Below are 19,855 nucleotides of genomic sequence, written 5' to 3'. Positions count from 1 at the left end.
AGTATTTCAGCAAACACTATACGGGCAACATCAAAATCATGATTTAAGGGCAGTTTTATAATGTGAAGTTTTTTTTTTTTTTTAAAAATTTTTTTTTGTAGTGATTTGTTTCGTATCCATTCCTTCCTCGACACTAGCCAATCCCACCGAGAATGTATGCACTGGAAACAATACTTCGTTGAGTCATTTCATCAAACACTTGGCAAGCAACATGAAGATAAAAAATAACCGAGTCACCGAGCCAATTTGATCCAAGTCGATTCGAGTTGAGGTTCGATCCGACTCGAGTCAAGCTTGGGCAGGCTCGAAAAATTTCAAGCTAAAAAAATCAGCTCGACTAGCTCGAACTCAATTTCAAACTGAGTCAAATCGAGTTTTTTTTGAGTTGAGTCGAGCGAGTTAACTGAGCCAACTCGGTTCATGTACAACTCTAAACACACATAACACATTTCTATCAGGAGTGGACCAGGTGTTATCCAAATAACATGTTAGTAGGTGTTGCCCTGACCATGAGGCCCACCTTGATGTATGTATTGTATATCCATGCTGCTCATCAAATTTTCTAACTCATTTTAGGGCACGGTTAGAAAAAAATGAAGCAAAGTCCAAATCTTAAGTGGACAACACCAATGGAACCCACCATTAAGAACTTCTTACAGTGAGTATAATATTTATTCGCCATCCAAAATGTTGATAAAGGCAAACACCTAGATGAAAGGAAAACACAAATATAGCTTGATTCTTAACTTTTGTGGCTGCTAAGAAGTTTTTAATGGTTGGCATTCAATCCTAGCTGTGTGGTCCACTTTAAATTTGGATACGTTTCATTTTCGGATCATGTCCTGAGCTAGAAAAACCATAGAAGGAATGAATATGTTACACATGCGCCTCACGTCCACCAAGGTGGGTGGATCCTTGACTGTGGGGCCCACTTTGTCGTACGTGCCTTACATCCACTTGTCCATCCATTTTGATAGATCACTTCAGTGCATGATCTCAAAATGATTTAAAAAATGAAGCAGATCCAAATTTCGAGTGGACCATACCATAGAAACAATGGTGACTGACCAATAAAAACTTCTCATGGCCACGGAAGTTTTAAATCAAGATGATATTTGTGTATTTTTTGAATCAAGTTGATACTTGTGTGGTCCTGTCATCCAGGTCTCTGTGACATCATCAACAGGTTGGATGACAGATAAACTTCCGGTGGCTCCGAAGAAGATTTGGTAGGTATTCAATCACCACTGTTTCCTGTGGTGTGGTCCACCGAAGACCTGTATCTGCTTCGGTTTTAGAATCATACTTGAAAATAAACTGTCAAAACGGATGGCCCGCCTGGATGTGAGGAATATACATCGTTGGTGGACTCCACAGTCAGGGATCCACTGGGAACCACCGAAGCGGCGGGCGTAACGAGATGGGTGGCTGCGGCACGCAATTAGCGACGGCTTGGATTATCCAGAAACACACGAACAAACGAGGGTGTGAGCTCTGTTGACACGTGCGAATTAACGGCCGAAAAAAAATCTTCCTCGTCATCATCACTTCTTCCTCTCCACTCAAGCAGCAACTCCAAAGGCACCTCTCTCTCTCTTTCTCTCTGATGCAACAACGCAAGCAATGGCTTTTCCTCTCCTCTCCTTAACTAAACCCCCTTCTTCTCTCAATCCCTCGCCGGAATCTGACACACCCTCCGCCCACGTCCGCCGCCCACCCCTCCCCAAACCATCCCTCCCCAAACCGCCCCCTCCAATCACCAAAAGTCCCAGAAATCCCCTCAGAAATCACAATATTTCCTCCCAACCCCCCAACCCTCTCCTCTCCAACAAGCTCTGGCTCTCCAGCAAGCTCTCTCCTCCCCTCCCCAAACAACCCCTCCCCGTCCCCGACATTACGGTTTCGCCCCCTGACGCCGATCCCACCCCTCCTCCTGCCACCCCCGAATTCCGTCAAGACGGCAAGCTCTTTGTCGGGAATCTTCCACTCTGGATAAAAAAGAATGAAATCGCTGAGTTCTTCCGCCAATTTGGGCCAGTGAAGAATGTGGTCCTGATCAAGGGCCACGATGACACCGAGAGGAATGTTGGTTACTGTTTTGTTTTGTATGGCGGGCCCACTGCTGTGAGCTCGGCTGCAAAGGCGGTTGAGTTCGATGGCGTGGAGTTCCATGGCCGGGTGCTGACAGTGAGGTTGGATGATGGGAGGAGATTGAAGACGCGGGCAGAGGAAAGGTCGAGGTGGGTTGCGGGGGAGACTGGGCCAGAGAGGGATTTCAGGTCGAAGTGGCATGAGGAGAGGGAAGCGTCCTGCAAGGGGTTCCGGAAAGTTCTAGAAACTGAGCCGGAGAATTGGCAGGCGGTTGTGTCAGCATTCCAAAGAATTAAGAAGGTATTGGCGTCTTTTTTTTTTTTGGGTTTCAGCTGATGGGAATTTATGTTTTTAGAACTCTGGCTTTGTAAAGGAGGAATAATGCAACTAGATCAAGGAAGAAAGTAATTGTAATAAGATTTAATTACCAGACAAAGCTCGAATCACAAAATAGAAAAAGACGCAATGACTGTAAGCAAGCTCAACAGTCCTTTTAGTCTTATAGTAGAGATCACTACTTCCTCCTCTCCAACACACTACCATAGAGAAACAAGAGAACTTGCTGAAAGAAAATATCATTCAACTGTGTTTTATTCCATTGGGCCTATGTAACACAAAACTCGAAAGGGCAAGCAAATATATCAAAGAAAAGAAGAAAGAGATTGTGGGAAAGGACCCAACAATCCTCTAGCCGAATGCTAGAGATCACGAATGCAAGACTGCGAGCAAGCTCACCAGTCCTCTAATCTTGAACTAGAGATCCCTCCTCCTTGTCCCTCTTCAACCGTAGAGAAAATAAGAGAATTTTCATAAAAGAGAATATCATTCAACTTGTTTTATTCCATTAGCCATAGGCCTTATTTATAATCAATCCTTACAATCTACAATAAAACTATGGAATCAAAAAATAGAACTCTTAGCTAGCAAACATCTGAAAAATAGGAAACTACGTAAAGAAGAAATCACTTAAATAAGAAATTACTTAAATAAGAAGGATATAAGATTACTTTTTGTCCAATAGAAAGATATCAAAGGAAATTCCCTAACATAGAGATTTTAAAGAAATGGAAAGTGAGGATATTTCCTAATGTAGAGATTTGCCTAAGAATGGAAAGTGGGCCATTTCTTGTGCACACGTGCGTAATGTGCACATGTAGGTGTGGGGCGGGCGATTGCATCAATTCTCCTCAGCTTGGAAAAGCTTGGATCCATCGAGTTAATGGCAATGTATTCTTTATAGAACTGACGTGGTACCTTCGGTATCTACATAGCCTATTCTTCCGTGCTCTCATTTGCATGATGTCCAAATAAATTGTAGGTCTTTCATATTAAAAATGGGTTTGATATTTATTTCTGGTGGAAGCTCGATTCGGTATGCATTATCACCTAGCTTCTTCAAAATATGGTAAGGACCTACCTTTCTGAAGTGGAGCTTTGTATAAGAGCCTACTAGAAACTTCTTAGGCTTGAGTGCACCATGACTCTATTCCCTTCTTGGAATTGTGCAAAACATCGTCGAACATCTGCATGTCCCTTGTAATTTTCATTACTAAGGGTGATCTTTCGCCTAACTTCCTTATGTATCTCTTGAACGCGATGCGCAAAAGCTTTAGTGTCCTGGCTCAATCGAGTCGCAAAAGGAAGCAGGATTAAATTGATAAGTTGCCGAGGTTGCATACCTGTTGCAATTTTGAAAGTAGAGAGTCCCGTAGTACGATTCATGGAACTGTTATAAGCAAACCTAGCTTGTGGTAACACGATGTCCCATGAGCTAATATGATCACCAACCAGACATCGAAGTACATTCCCAAGACCATGTTTGACGACTTTAGTTTGCCCATCTGTTTGCGGATGATAAGCACTTGAGAACTTCAATTTAGTTCTCATCTTAGACCACAAGGTGCGCCAGAAGTAGCTCATAAACTTAACATCATGATTAGATACAATTGTTTTGGAACGCCATGTAGATGAACCACCTCTTTGAGGAATATGTTGGTGATGTGCATGGTGTCTGATGTCTTCTTACAAGGGATAAAGTGGGCCATTTTCGAGAATCTGTCAACTACAACATAAATAGAGTCATAGTCACGTTGAGTCTTAGGCAATCTTGGGACGAAATCTATATTGATATCTTCCCATGGAGCATCTAGTACAGTAGAAATGGTCCTCAACTAGGGTTGTCATTTTATCGATACCAAAGTGACTACCGAGGCCACTTGAATGAAGCTCACATCTAACAAGCTCTTGCAATGAACTTTTAGGAAGACAACCTCATATCATAGAATAAGTACCCATCGTGCAAGCTAAATCTTGGGTACCCTGTGCTTGTGCCGGAAATAAGTGTTGAAAATACCTTCCCAAAATCATCATCCGTGGCATAATCCCTTTTAAGTTCTTCAAACCCAACAACAAAAACTGATAAGGTAGACAATAGGCATGATTTTTGGCTAAGGGCGTTCACTACCTTATTTTCGATGCCGGCGTGATGTTTTAGGTTGAATATGAATTCTTGAAGATAAGCACTCCACTTGGCATGCCTAACGCTTAACTTCTTCTGAGAATTTAAATAATTTAATGCCTTGTGGTCAGAATAGAGTACAAACTCCTGATGAATGAGGTAATGACACCAATGCTTCAGATCTTGTACAATATAGCATAACACTCCATACCCTATATAGAATACTTCTTTTGTGTCTCATTAAGTTTTTCACTAAAAAGGCCACTGGATGTCCTTCCTGGCCAAGGACACCTCCTATGCCTCTGTGGGATGTATCATAGGCAACTTCGAACACTTTTTCGAAATCAAAAAGTCTAAGAACAAGAGCTTCCGTCATTTTTAGCTTGATTTCTTGAAATGCCTTTGCTGCTACTTTAGTCCACTCAAATGAACTGGCCTTCATACATTCAGCAATGGGCGCCATGATGGAACTAAAGTTCCGAATAAACCTTTGATAAAACGTTGCAAGCCCAAGAAAACTGCGACCTTCATGAATGTTTATGGGAGTAGGTTATTCAACATTGGCCCTTATCTTTTCAAAATCAACCTTCTTGCCTTCTAATGAAATGATGAACCTTAGAAAAACCACACTAGAACTCATGAAGGTACACTTCTTCAAATTGGTGTAGTAGAGTTTCTCGTGGCGTAATACTCTCATCACACGGCGAAGATGGTCCAATGAACGACTATAAATGAGAATATCATCGAAGTATACGATGACAAACTTGCCAATGAATGGCTGTAGAACTCTCGTCATCACTCACGTGAACGTACTAGGTGTCTTTGTCAAGGTGAAAGGCATGACTAGCCATTCATACAATTCATCCTTTCTCTTGAAAGCAGTTAGCCATTCATATCTAATTCTTATTTGGTGGTACCCGCTTCTCAAATCAGTCTTTGAAAAGATTATAACATTCACCAACATGTTCAGCATGTCATTTAGGTGTGGAAAGGGAAAGCAATACTTTATTGTTATCTTGTTAATGGCACGACTGTCAACACACATTCGCCAGCTGCCATCCTTCTTTGATGTCAACAACGCTGGCACAACACATGGGCTGAGGCCATCACAAATGGAAACCCTTTGTTAACAACTCTTCTACTTGCTGACGAAACTCTACATGCTTTATCGGGTTCAGTCGGTATGCTAGAAGATTTGGTAATGGCGCTCTAGGCACCAAATCAATCGCATGCTAAATGTCGTGCATGGGTGGAAGCTCTCTTGGTAGTTCATCAAGGACCAAATCCTGAAATTGGGACAAATGTCCTGAATCTCAGGTGGTTGAACAACAACATCACTAGCTGGACCGGTCTTGCATACTACCAGAGCATACATGATTCCTCGTTCACGACTCTCCTATATGAATCGGCCCATACTCAACACTATGGAAGCCAACTTTGCTTCTCCAAATTCATCATCCTTCATAGGGTTACGAGTATTGGGCTTTCCTTTGTGTATGAAACTGTATGTGTTCTTGCGACCATTATGAGTTACATTCCTATTGTATATCCACGGGCGCCCTAGTTATGTGTGTGACCTTTATTGGAATGATGTCACACAAAGGTGATTCTTCGTAACGATCCAGAGATAAGTTTACTAAGCACCTCTTAGTCACAGGGATGAATGTGTCATTCACCCACGCAATCTTGTATGGATTGGGATGCGTTTGAGGTTTCAGTTTTAACTTGTCCACCATGCTTTGTGAGGTCATGTTCATGTTGCTGTCTCCATCAATTACATTGACATCCCTTCCACCGCACGATACTCATGTGTGGATAATATTAGTTCTCAACTAATCATCTTGGGCCTCCTCTTTAGGTGCTATCAGAATCCTTCTGACCACTAATGATAACTTGTTTTCGTTAAGGCCATTTAGGTCTTCATCAAGTTTATACTTGTCATCTTTTGGATAGTTTCAGGTTCATCTTCCACTTGGCATGTAATGAAGTTTTCTACCTCGCAAAATTGGAGATTGTGAGAGGGACAGTCCGTTGCATAATGTCCCTAGCCATCACACTTAACGCAAGTGTTGGTTGACCTCTCTTGCGTTGTTGCAACAGACTTTCCCTTTGCATCACCATTTCGGAGAAGAGGATTGGAGGTAGAGTTCTAACTAATTTTGTAATCCCGAGGCAAGTTAGTGTGGGGAACGAATGATTGTAGACGCAAAGTAGAGCAATTAGGAGTCGGGTGGGTGGATGCATATCCCCCCCGCCTTGAGGGCTACTGCGCTTTATCACCAACTTCTACTTCTGTACTTTTCGGGTGATCTGATAAGCTACATTATTGAGTCGAATGGTCACCAATTCTCATTGAATTTCGAATAGTGCCCTATTTCAATAACGCGCTTTGTTGTCTTCCAATTTCTGTTAGGTGACAACGAATAACTAAGTCATAATAACGTTGTTTACAATCCTCTACGGTCAGACTGTCCTGCAGAAGTGTGAGTAGCTCTTGGAAAGAAGTCGTCTCATTATCCAGCGGTAGAAACCTTCGTGTCAATCTTGCCTTCATTTCCTCCCAATTGCTTATGGGAGGAAGGCCACACCATTGCAAATCTTCTTCGATAGCGTACCACCCGTCTTGAGTTGCACCCTTAAGTTTTGAGGTAGCATGACTTCTTCCATTTCGTACCAATGAAAATATCGTTCTATTGACTTGAGCCTGCCATTGAACACCTTGGTATCCAAATTTCCATCGTAATATGGAATGTCAATCTTGATATGCTTAGTGGGATTCAAAGTGCGAATATTCTTTCCTCCTTTGGGATAAATTGGATAATCCTATCAGAGGTTGTTCATCTCTGTCTCCCAGTTGTGCATAGTGATGTTGTTGGGCCCCATAGCTAGACTCATATTCTTCTTCTTGGAGATCACCATTTCCGCCAAGATGCCTTGAGTCAACATTCCCGGATTCCAAATCTCCTTTCAAGGCCATCCATTGCATTTTCGAGAACAATAATACGTCCTTCAAAAGCATTCATTTTGATTGTTGGAACAGGTCTCTAGATCATCCAACTATTTCGTGATCAAATTGACCACTTATTGCAAGGTTGAAATAGTCCAATATTGAGGTTGCGTAGCCATCCCAGGATTGTAAATCGTCCCTCTTCTAGCGCACATATGACAACATGTTTTTGCAAAGCATGCGGGAAGGTTTTTATTCCTTTCTCTCTCTCTCTCTCTTTTTGTTTTGTTTTGTTTTTTTTTTTTTTTTTGTTTTTTTGTTTTGTTTTGTTTTGTTTTTTTGTGTGTGTGTGTGTGTGTGTGTGTGTGTGTGTGTGTGTTTTGGATGAAGTGAATGGGAAGGGTTTTCAGAAGGTTAGGTGTAGGGTTGGGTTTGTTAATTTTGGGATGGGAAAAGGGAAAGAAAAGAAAATGAAAGATGAAGGATTGAGGAAGGGGAAAGACGAAAGGGTATGATTGAGATGAGAAAATTACCTTATTTAAGTTTCCCAAGAGTCGAACTTGCTCTGATACCAATTTAATGCCAAAGCAAATAGATCAAAGAAAAGAAAGATTGTGGGAAAGGACCCAACATGCTATAGATCATGAATGCAAGACTGTGAGCAAGCTCAACAGTCCTCTAGTCTTGAACTAGAGATCGCTTTCCCCCCTAAAGAAAATAAGAGAATTTTCATAAAAGAGAATATCATTCAACTTGTCTTATTCCATAGGCCATAGGCCTTATTTATAAACAAACCTTAAAATCTGCAATAAAACTATGGAACTTAAAAATAGAACTCCTAGCTAGCAAAGATCTGAAAAATAGAAAACTACCTAAAGAAGAAATCACTTAAATGAGCAAATTACTTAAATAAGAAGAATTTAAGATTATTTCTTGCCTAATATAAAGATATCAAAGGAAATTCCTCAATGTAGAGATTTAAAGAAATGGAAAGTGAGGATATTTCCTAATGTAAAGATTTGCCAAAAAATTGAAAGTGGGCCATTTCTTGTGCACACATGCGGAACATACACGTGTGGGATGTGGGGCTATTGCATCACTATGCCTTATTTATAATGAGTACTTATGAGATTTTCTTTTTGAGACAATTTCTGTGATAATTTAAGGAATTTGAAAGTAAGATCCCTTGCCAGCCAAGATCTCCAAAGCAAGACCATTGGTCTGTTTGGCCATATCATAGGTGGACAATATCGTGAAATTCTCGTTGATAGGATAATTCTAATCCTAAATTAATAGGGGAAGAAAAGAAATGCACCAACTGTCCACAGTCAACTGAAAAAAGCTCCAAGATTGATCTTCAATCATGGGGATTCTCAAGGAATGGTCCATCAGTGGTGGGGTCTGAATGTCTAATAGGCCAATGATCTTTATCACTGAACCTTGGCCCCACCAGTACAAGAACATGATTATACTATGCAAATCCTCATCCTGAGGGTCATATAATTCCCATTATAGAATTCTGCCAAAGTGAGCCGTAAATAAGTTATAGGTTCTCAGATTTACTTCTCTCTGTCTCTCTCTCATCACACCATAGAGTTTGAACGTCCCTTGAATCTTTGAAATGTTGCTTTCCTTGTTCATGGCTGGTAGCACTTCTGTTATTTAATTTTTGAGCATAGAAAGATATGCGAGGTGATTGGGAGAAGTGGTATGTTTTGGTAGTGTGTTGGTTCACCTTGGTAATGTGATATGATGGCTTTTGGGGAAGTGTAACTTTTCACCCATATATTTTTTTTAAGTTAAAGAATTTTATTAAAGAAACAGAGACACGAGGAAAAAGAAAACAAACAGAAAACAGAAAAGAAGGACAAAGGACAACCCCTAATCAGTGGCCCAATCCCTGATAAGCCTAAAGACCCTGCTGACCACTGCCGGGATTGAACCACAGATTCCTGAAGCAGCTGTCTTTCCTTTCACCCCAAATAGTCCATAAACCAGCGAGTAGAGTGAATCACCAATTGCGTTTTCCAGAGTTAAATGGCAGTCCATCATGCCACGCTAAGAATAACCCCTGCGCTCTATTCGGCATCACCCAAGGAACATTGAAAAATTCCAAAATCCCATCCCCTACTCCAGAAGCAAACAGGAAAATTATAACAGGTGCTCCACCGATTCCGCATCTTTTTTTTTTCACAGGAGACACATGTTAGGGAGGATAATTCCCCTCTTGCGTAAGTAACTTTTCACCCAGATGCCAGCTTTGAGGAACCAAAACTCTTTGATAATGAACTGATTGTATTTCATTGGAGAACTTTGATAGTTTTGTTGTCGAAACTTAGCGCGGTTTCATGCTTGTAAAAGTGAAACTGAGGTTTTGTTCTCTTCCAAAATGGTGCGTTGTCTGAAGAGCTGAAATGGACATAAGAACGACAGAAGTGGTGGAATTGGCTCATTCCGGGCATCCTTTGTATTGATGTTTGTCTTGAGACCTCTCACCCATTTTTGATGAAGAGGTGCGATTGTGGAAACCTTTGATGTAGGTTTAAATGGTTAGTGTGATGAAGAGTTTATGTTTATGGGTGACGAAAAAGTAGGCATGACATACTTGATGCTCACCATTCAAGAAAATGCTTGAGTGAGAGGTTGGGCATAAGAATGTAAGAGTATATGGACTGTGCTAAAAGATCATTGTGTTTGACACCCATGTTGGAGATGTGTTGAGACCAGTGTTTGAGTTGTCGGTATCGCTACAAGTTTCGCTGGCCGGAGATAAAGATATAATATCGTTATCGCCGATAATATCGCCGATAACCGGAAATGCAGGGAAAAAGGGGAAAATATGGGGAAAATGATGGAATTTTTCAGTGAAACTTCAGGACATGCCTAAATACACATTTACATATTCAGGAATGAAAATTTTGTAAAAAGAATGCATTAAATTAGAAATTTTCATTTAATGGGGGCTAAAAAGTATGCGTTGTCGTAAGAAATCACTTAAATAGTAACCAAAATTAGTTTATATAATATACTAGGACGTGTAAAAGTAAATGAACTCAAAGATGCCAAATCAAGGATGGATCAGATCAGCTTATTACGTTGCGTATGACACTTGATACCTAACATTTGAAAATGGTAGCAAATTTTAACATAATCTAAACCGTGTTTTCACTTCATCAGTGACCTAATCAAGAGGTGGATGGCAAGAAAAAAAAACCATTACAATTGACGTATGTTTTTAATGGTGAGCATTTAATCGCCACTGTTTCCTTTAGAGTGGATGCAGTCATGCAGATCTGTCTCATTTATCATCTCAAGCCTTAAGATGAGCCCCGACCCATTAAACCATGGATACAAACAAGTGACACGTACGTACCCGTCAGCTGTGTGGGGCCCATTGTTATGTATTTTATCCACCCCATCCATCCATTTTACAAGATAATTTTAAGGCTTGAGATGCGTAACATTGATCTTATGCCAACCCCAAATAGCTGGGTGGATGACAAATAAACACCACCGTGGGCCATGGTGCCTAGGAAGGTTTCAACGAGGAATCATTGTCCCCATTGCCTTGGCAGAGGGTGGTCCACCCTAGCTTTGGATCTACCTCATTTTTGGGTTCACTACCTAAAATGGTCTCGCTAATTGGATGGACCATGTGGATATAACACATACATCATGGTTAGGTTAAGCGTGCTGTGTAAACTCTGTGGGTCCACCATAATATATGTATTTTATCCACTCCGTCCAACCATTTTAATAGATAAATTTTGGGCTTGAGCGTAGATATGAACTGTATGCAAACCTCAAGTGGAACACATAACGGGAAATAGTGTGAATTGAACATCTACTGTTGAAAATTTCTTAGGCAGATTAGATACTGACAGGTTGAGTAGCGAGACTCACTACACGTCACCAAGTTCTGTGGACCCCACTGTGATGTACATGTTGTATCCACAACGTCCATTCATTTGGAGATATTATTTTAAGGCACTACCCAGAGAACGAGGCAGATCCAAAGCTTTAGTGGACCCCACCACACAAAACTGCAGGAAGATTGATGTACACCGTTAAAACCTTCCTAGGGACCACCGTAACGTTTATTTTCCATCCAATCTGTTCATAATGTCACAAAGACATGAATGAAGAGGAAAAACGAACTTCAGTGTGGTCCACTTGATAGTTAGATCTGTCTTATTTTTCTTCTAACTCCTTACGACGAGCTCGCCAAAAGGATTAACGGTCTGGATATAACACATACCTCATCATCAGACCCACTTAACTTGTTGACGTCAATACATCAGGTATACAGCTGGTGTAAGGTACACCAGCCAATCCGTGTCCTCATATCAAGCCCGAAATAAAGAAAAAGGAAAGAAAAAAACGAAAGAAAAAAAGAGGAAGAAAACCTTGAAATCTCGTTCGCGAGGGATTCTTGCCGAAGAAAGGGGGTTTTTGAGGGAGGGTTTCGAAACCCTATATTATTCCCAAATCGCGAGGAAATTCCTAAAATCGCTGATTTTTCGTCGAAATTTCAAGCTTCAAATGGAAAAGGGAAAGGGGATTTTGCGGTTTTTCTTACCTCTTTGCAATGTTCGAAGATTGACAGGAGGCATTCTTCGGAGCTGTGAGTTTCGATCGAAAAAATGGGCTGTTGGCTGCATGGTTGGTGGCTATGGTCGATATTCTCGGCGATAATCCAAAATTATCGACAATATCTCCGATTTTTCGCCGATAATAGGGAGAGAAACGAAAAATTGGGGTTTCGGTATCGCTAGACTAGCGACACCGATATTATCGACATTTCGTCGACAATTTGAACACTGGTTGAGACTTAATGAGGAAAACCTCAATTTATCCTTTCTTCTAGCGTCCAACTCGTTAACTGAGCTGGTTGGTGCCCGTTCCTCTTGAGGGAGACTTGGGGTTGAACCACGATGAGTAGAACACAAGGGTGAATGCTCTTTGATGGAGGCGAATTATGTAGTGGCTTCTGGAAAGCACAAATTTGTGCTCTTAGCCCTTTCCTGAGTGATTGGTAGCTCATTTTGGAGGTCCTTTCAAGATATATAACTGTTAGTTCTTTGCGTTTTTGATTTGATCAAAAGGCAAACGGAGTGCAAAGTAGGCACATGTTGAAGATGCCTCCCAAGACATGATGAGTAGAACACAAAGGGTGAATGCTCTTTGAAAAGCATGGCCTAAAAACTGCTGGCTAAAGTAGCAGTGAATTTTTAGCTTTTCTTTATGAGTTTTTATGTTTTTTTTGGTTTGTTTGTAAGATGATGGGAAGTTAGCATTAAAAATTAGTATAGGTTAGGTAGAACTAATGATTGGGATTAGTTGTTACGCATGTGCTTCCTTTGGGTCTGCTTATAAGATGATGCATGGAAATGAAGAGAAGTAGTTTTAGATTTGTCTAACTACTTAAGAAAAGGTTGTCTTGACATGTACCTTTTCTTTTGAAATCAGTTCCCCCCTCCCCCCCAAGTATTCTCTTTATTCATGCTTTCCAAATGAGTCAAAATGATGGGACCCACCACCCATTTCAGTTGTGGAGTTAGCGCATAGGTTTCCAGTGGACTCATCCTTTTTATCCATTCTTGTATGGTAGTTTACTTGACATGAAATTCAGTTGGTTCCCATGGACCTTGTGACCTGGTCCCTTCCAGTTAGGGACCCATTTCTTTCTTGGGTCTGTCTGTCCAATCACTTCACAACCACTTTCAGTTGTTTCCACCATTGGCATATGGGGAATCTAGTTGGCACCTCCCCTCCTTCCAAACAGGTACTGTTTGTTAGTCCAGCAGAGTTGCTAGTTCAGTTATCCCCTGGCTCCGAGCAACAAAAATTATATGTGCAAACTGCTTTTCCAGTAGGCCCTGTTTGCTGATCCACCAGATTTACTAGTTCAGCCGGCCCCACCATCTTATTTGGGGATCTATCCAATACGCAGGTGAATCCATTTCTCATCATTAGCGGACCCTACAGGATAACAGAGTTTGCTTTCACTACAATAAATGTTCCGATATATAGTGAAGGTGTGTCTATGAACTCATGATAGTCAGGTAGACCCCCTGTCCCCTTTTCTGTTTATCCTGGTTTTTGAAGTGTTAAGCAGAATGCTGCTTCAGGGTCAGGAGGTAGATTTGTTTAATGGTTTCTTGGTTGCTAATTTTCCTTCTTGTATATCTCATCTTCAGTTTGTTGATGACACACTCTTGTTTTATGAAGCAGAAGACTATATAGTAGACTTTCTCAGCATTGTAATTTGCTGGTTTGAGACTATATTGGGGCTGAAAGTTAATAAATCCAAGTGCAAATTATTCAGAAATCACCTCTTCGGAAGACAGCTCGTTTAGCGACTGTGTTTGGATTTTTTCCCACTTCTTATTTGGGTCTCCCTCTTTGTGTCGGAAAACCTCCATAATATCTCTGGGATAGTCCTTAAAAGAATAGAGAGGAAGCTCCCTGCTTGGAAGAGTAGTCTACTTTCTCTTGGTGGCAGGCTAACTCTTATATAGGACTCTTTAGCTAACCTCCCTGTCTACTACATGTCCATCTTCCACTGCCCGAACTCAGTTATTGCTAGAATTGATAAATTGTGTAGAAATATTCTTTGGTATGGGGGATCTACTTCAAGAAAATTCCCCTTCTTAAACTGGAAAGAGGTGTGTACTCCCTACTCACAGGGAGGAGCGGGAATTTAGCACCTGAATTTGGTTAATTCAGTGCTTTTGGGCAAGTGGGTTTGGAGGTTCTCTAAAGAGGGGTCCGCCTTGTGGAGATCTATAATCGTTGCAAAATATGGTCTCTCCCCAGCAAGATGATGGACTAAATCTTCCTCACTCTATTGGTCATCCTCTATTAAGAAAAGCATAAACTGGGTGGTTGCCTCTGTTTCCTATGTTTTGGGATTCTTAGTGAGTAATGGAGAAAGGGTGAGAGTTTGGTTGTACCCCTGGTTTGAGGAGCGGCCCCTTATCTCCGAGTTTTTGGATTGGCCTCTATTTGCACAAATCTCAATCTCCTAGTGGCCCAATGCTATTCAAGGAGAGGCACGAAAGGCCTTTAGCTTCCTCCATTTAGGAAGAACCTGAGGGATAGTGAGAAGGTGGAGAATGATCCTTCCGAACATGTCTCTTATGCGAGTGAGATGCAGAAACCGTCAACCACCTTTTCCTTCATTTCCCACTTGCGACAATCATCTAGTCAAGGGTGCTTTCTCAAGCTAATGTGTGTTGGGCCATGCCTGCTTCCATCGGAGATTTTCTGCTCGTTAGGCATGCTGTGGATGGAGAGAATTTGGGCAGAAAGAGATGGAGGCTCATTCTTCTCGCAGTTTTTGGGCTATTTGTGGAGAGAGAAACGACTTGTGCTTTCATAAAAAGAGTCTTTTTTTTAAATTTTTTTTTTTTTTTAATCTTTGTTTCTCTTTTGGTGTTGGCCTAATAAAATTTGCACCTTTTCTCATTAAAAAAAGAAGAAGAAAGCAAACTCTGTTATGAGGCCTTTTTTCCTGTTTGTTATGTAATCCTGTAGATCAGACAGAAAAGTATGAGATCTGGACTATTGATCCAATGGGCCTCCCTTATTTAAGATAACAGCTATAAGGAAAATCACACGTCAGACAATCCTATCTCTTCAATTGGGGTTCTCTTGATAGTTAAATGTGAACCATCCATTTGCAGTCGTGTAAAAATTATTTGTTTGGACTGTGAGGATTGTCCAGTCAATCTGTTTAGACAATGGCCATTGATGGCAATGCTGCCTAATAAGCATCCAGAGTTCTTTTCTGTGCCCACAGCTAATGGGAAGACAAAGTATTTTCTTTTTCAGTCTCTCTTTTATAAATATAATGTTTATTATCTGTTTGTTTGAACATACTTTGACACATGATCATATTGACATTTCTTTGCTTTTCATTGAGAATCTGCTGCTGCTTTCTGCTCAAGTTTGTTTAAATGTTCTCTTGGGTTTCAGCCTTCTAGAGGAGAGTTTGGGTTGATGGTGAAGTACTATGCCAGGCGGGGGGATAAGCATAATGCACGTGCAACTTTTGAGAGCATGCGAGCAAGGGGAATTGAACCGAGTTCATATGTGTATACGAAGTAAGAACAATCATGAATGCTCAAGTTCTTGTATATAGTAGCTTAAGTAAAGTCTTAATGCTAATCTGACGGATGCCTATGTATTAAATAGTTATATTAAGAATTTACGTTTCAATGCAGTTACCATCCCATCATATGCATCATCATTCTGGTTTAAGATTTTTATTGTTCTTAGTTCTTACTACTACCATTTCTAAGAATGATATTTATAAAAAAAATAATGAAAATCATATTATTATCAGGCCCACCATTGATTTTTACAAAATTTCTACACTACGAGGATTTTTTTAATTTATAAAGTTCAGATATAACTCTATAAGCATGATTTTCACAAATTTTGTTGCTACACAAGTGATTGGTAGACCCAAGTTTGAGGAGTTTTTTTACTGTCAATTATCATAATTGTTCTCCCACATTGAAGTAGTTCATTTCATGCAGCCTTGTTAACGCTTATGCAGTTGCTAGAGATATGCGTGGTGCATTGTCTTGTGTGGAAGAAATGAAGGATGAGGGCATTGAGATGACTGTCGTGACATATAGTGTTCTCATCAAAGGCTTTACCAATATTGGAGATGCTGAGTAAGTAAACCTACACATCACCTCGAGCTTTAAAAAAAAAAAATAAAAAAAAAAAATAAAAAAATCTGTCACTTAGCAGTGATAGAACTTTCTTCTTCTTCTTCACTTTTTTTCTGCGGATTCTTTAACTCATTAAATGAACATTGAGCTGTGTCATTTCTTTTTGTGTTGCCAATGAATGTTTAGTTACGCTTTCTTTTGATTGGCAATTCCAAGAAAAATATCATGCACAATAACTATCAGAGAACCTTGCGGAATTTTGTTATGTTGCTTAGTATTATGAGGTTCTAAGCATCGAAGGAAGGATCTAGCTGTGAACTTGCTGGAAGGATCCCATTTCCAAGATCTAGTGTTTGCTAATGAAAGTGATACGTATCCTGTTGGAGCTCATGGTGATGAGAGCAAACACAAGTGTGGTTTGAATGCTTGCTCGAGAGGGGATCAATTGAAAGGAATATCAGTAGGATTATCTCTGGGACGATCTTAGAGAAGGGTGATTTGGGAGAAGATTTATATCCAGATTGGAGAAGAAAGAGGGAAGTGAAGAAGACGGACAAGGCGGCGTTGCTGGTAATAGAGGTCGTAAGTCGAGACCGATAAAGGGAGCACGGGAGAACTGGGGACTCAAGCAGGGGAGGGATAGAGACAGGTATGGGGAAAGAAGTCGAGGGAGGGATGATGCAAGGGTACAAGGTGGAAGAGATGTTATAGGGAAGGGGAAGTAGATAATGGAAGAGGGAAATGGAGAAGAAAGAGGAGAGGAGATGGAGAGGCTAGTGCTTACATCAAATAGGGAGGTGGCGGTTGTTGAGGAAGATGGGGAGGGGGAGGGAGAGAGGCTGGCCTTCTCGCAAAGCTCCCTACTTCATTCGTCGAAAATTTTCCGATGGGATGGATGGAGTTTCACTTCAACAGGGCTTTCGATAGCATATGCTCAGTGAAAGAAGTGATTGTTCCTAGGAGGGGATCCTGGAAGTATAGGGGTTTTATGTTCATACCACTCGAACTTCCAGAAGAAGTTTGGATGGTGGCATCTGAGATGGACGGAAATATACGCGAAGGATGAAAGATGTTGGTGCAGGAGGCAAGATATGGGCCCGATGTGGTTAACATGCTTGCAGCCAAGAAGGACGAGGAGATAATAGAGGATGTAGGCCACCGGGGGAAGGGGAAAGATATCAGGATGGATAATAGAGTGGAGGTAAGTGAGGGGAAGAAGAGGTGGAAGTGTCGTACATGGATGCATTGTCTAGGGCAGGTGCAAGGGCATAATAGGAAGGAGGAGATGAATCTAGGAAGGAGCAAGGGCACGAGAGAGGAGGAAGATGGCTATGGTGGGAGAATGACAACAATGGGCCGCTGATACAAGTCCATCCAAAGGCAGTGGAAAATGCTTGGAACGTGCTCCAATGTAGCTTGATAGCACATGTGAGGCTTGGGTCTTTCATGGTTGAGGTGGTGGGGTGGCTATTAGAATGCGAGGGAGTGGAATAAGGGGTTTTGTCCATCAATACCCTCTCTGAGGAGGAAGTATGGATTTCTTTGAAGTCGGAGGAGGAATTTGAGAGAATCTTGATCGCAGGGGCCTTGTTTGCCAATGGGCTGGTGGTAAGCATCTGCAGTGGGCTGACTAGTCTCCATTTGTGTGAGAGGAGGCATGGTTCCAGGTATGGGGATTGCCACTTGAAATGTGGTTCATGGAAGCCTTTGTCCTGGTGGGGTCATGTCTCGAAGAAGTAGCAGTTGACCTGACGACAGAAGCTGGTGAAGAGGTGAGAATGGCGTGCATCTATGCGAGAAAGAAGAGGATGCAAAGGTGCCAAAGAAGATTTTGAATGCTATGAGGGAGGGGAGGGTGTCTTTCAAGGTCGTGAAGGAGCTTGAAGGGTAAGACGGGGACAAAGGAAGGAGAAGGGTGGAGGAGGAAACCGCCAAAGGCCTCGCTAGCAGGTGGTAAGGAGAGGAGAAGGAAGATGGAGCACATCAACTTTGGTGCTCCTGCGGATTATCGAAAGAGGGGGTGATGATATGTGTCTCACCCATTGGTTAGAAGAGGATAGATGGTACAATGACTACTACCAGGGAGACTTGTGGCTTAGCGACCATCTCTCTTGTAGCGATGTCAGGCGGTGCCACCTTGCTCGAGACTTAACAAGAGATGGCAGTGCTATGTGGAGGATAGGGAACTAGGCCCGGTCGAGGTGAGAGCTTTTGATATGAGGTTGGGGAGGAGATGGAGGAATGGATGCTAGTGGAGCTTCATGCGAGAGGCTTGGAGAAGCGGAGGCAGAGGTAGGTGGCATGTGTATCAACGGTGGGCTCGAGGCCTTAAATGCGGTTGGCAGAGAAGAGGGCTTGTCATGTGCAGAGACACATGCGTTCCCCTCGGCTTGTGTGGTTATTCTACCAAACGTCACACATGTGATTGTCTTTAGTAGTTGCACATGAGATGACCTCGTTTAAGTTTCGATCCTAGTTGAAGTTGGCTCGAAGACTTGGTTGAAGACATGGTTTGCACTTGTGATCGTGCCAATGGAGAGCAAAAATCAGAAGGGAACATATCGATGGATGATATTGCACGTGAGACGACCCCGTTTAAATTTCGATCCTAGTTGAAGCTGGCTCGAAGACTTGGTTGAAGACATGGTTTGCACTTGTGATCGTGCCAATGGAGAGTAAAATCAGAAGGGGACAAATCGATGGATGATCTTGCAAGGGAGAACAAAGTGGTGGGCTTCTTAATTCCAGTTGGGGAATTCGAAGAATGAGGAAGATTTTCTTCGAGGCATCCGGGGCAATGAAGATGATATGCGGGGGGTATTAGTGGTGGAGCCATCGCAGGTGGCTGCAGATGATGCTGTCGGAAGTGGTGACAGTCAAGATCCTCCAGGTCTTCTTAGCACAAATGTGGAGGTTAGGGTGGAAGATTTTGTGACGATGGCTAGAGGGAAAAGGTGGATTAGGGAAGTGCTGCTGCATGTAGGAAAAATGATCGGTGTCACATTTGGTGATTGTGATGAGGACTACTATGCTGTGTTTCAATTGGGGAACATCATGGAAGTTAGAAGGAGGTCGTTGTGCTTTAGAGAGAGATAACCAAAAGGTCAGTGAGAACTGGTCAACCTCGTCTTTGTGCTTTAAACCAGCCATGCTTTATGGGACCGAATCTTGGGTGGTTCAAGAACATGTTCATATGATGTGTAGCCAAAATGAGGATGTTGAGATGGAGGAGTGGCAAGACAAGGATAGAATTAGAAATGAATGCATTTGAGGGAACTTGGTAGTAGCACCAATAGGTAATAAGATTAGGGGAAGTCAACTTAGATGGTTTGGTCACGTGCAATGGAGACCAAGAACTGTGCTAGTTAGAAGTAATGAGTTGGTACGAGTTGAAGGCACTAAAAGGGCTAGGGGAAGGTTTGGAAGGATGTGGATGGAGTAGTAAGAAAAGACTTGATGACCTATGGTCTAACTAAAGTTAATTGCCCTTCATAGAGTGGAATGGTGGAATAGGATTCATGTGGCTGACCCCAATTAATTGCGATAAGGCTTGGAAGATGATGGCGATTTTCTGAGCGGGACTAGACTAATCAAAGTAGAATGGGCCATTTTGGGGAAAATTGTGAAAAGAGGAAAGCAATCACTTTTTTTTTTTCCCGTTTTTCATCTTCT

The 19,855-nt window shown here is 41.7% G+C and overlaps 1 protein-coding gene across 1 annotated transcript in view; it reads left to right on the top strand.

Annotated features, from left to right (window-relative positions):
- Positions 1–1,553: 1,553 nt before the first annotated feature.
- Positions 1,554–19,855, top strand: part of LOC131252251 (pentatricopeptide repeat-containing protein At5g04810, chloroplastic) — a 73,670-nt gene continuing 55,368 nt past the window's right edge. The window contains exons 1-3 of the mRNA XM_058253062.1: positions 1,554–2,391; positions 15,477–15,604; positions 16,043–16,183. Coding sequence (XP_058109045.1) covers positions 1,624–2,391; positions 15,477–15,604; positions 16,043–16,183 — 1,037 coding nt within the window. The 5' untranslated portion in view covers positions 1,554–1,623. The remainder of the gene's footprint in view (positions 2,392–15,476; positions 15,605–16,042; positions 16,184–19,855) is intronic.

Source organism: Magnolia sinica, chromosome 1, assembly GCF_029962835.1.
Source record: "Magnolia sinica isolate HGM2019 chromosome 1, MsV1, whole genome shotgun sequence".
Taxonomy (NCBI): Eukaryota; Viridiplantae; Streptophyta; class Magnoliopsida; order Magnoliales; family Magnoliaceae; genus Magnolia; species Magnolia sinica.
Note: the sequence above shows the minus strand (reverse complement) of the source record. Positions and strands in the feature narration are given on the sequence as shown.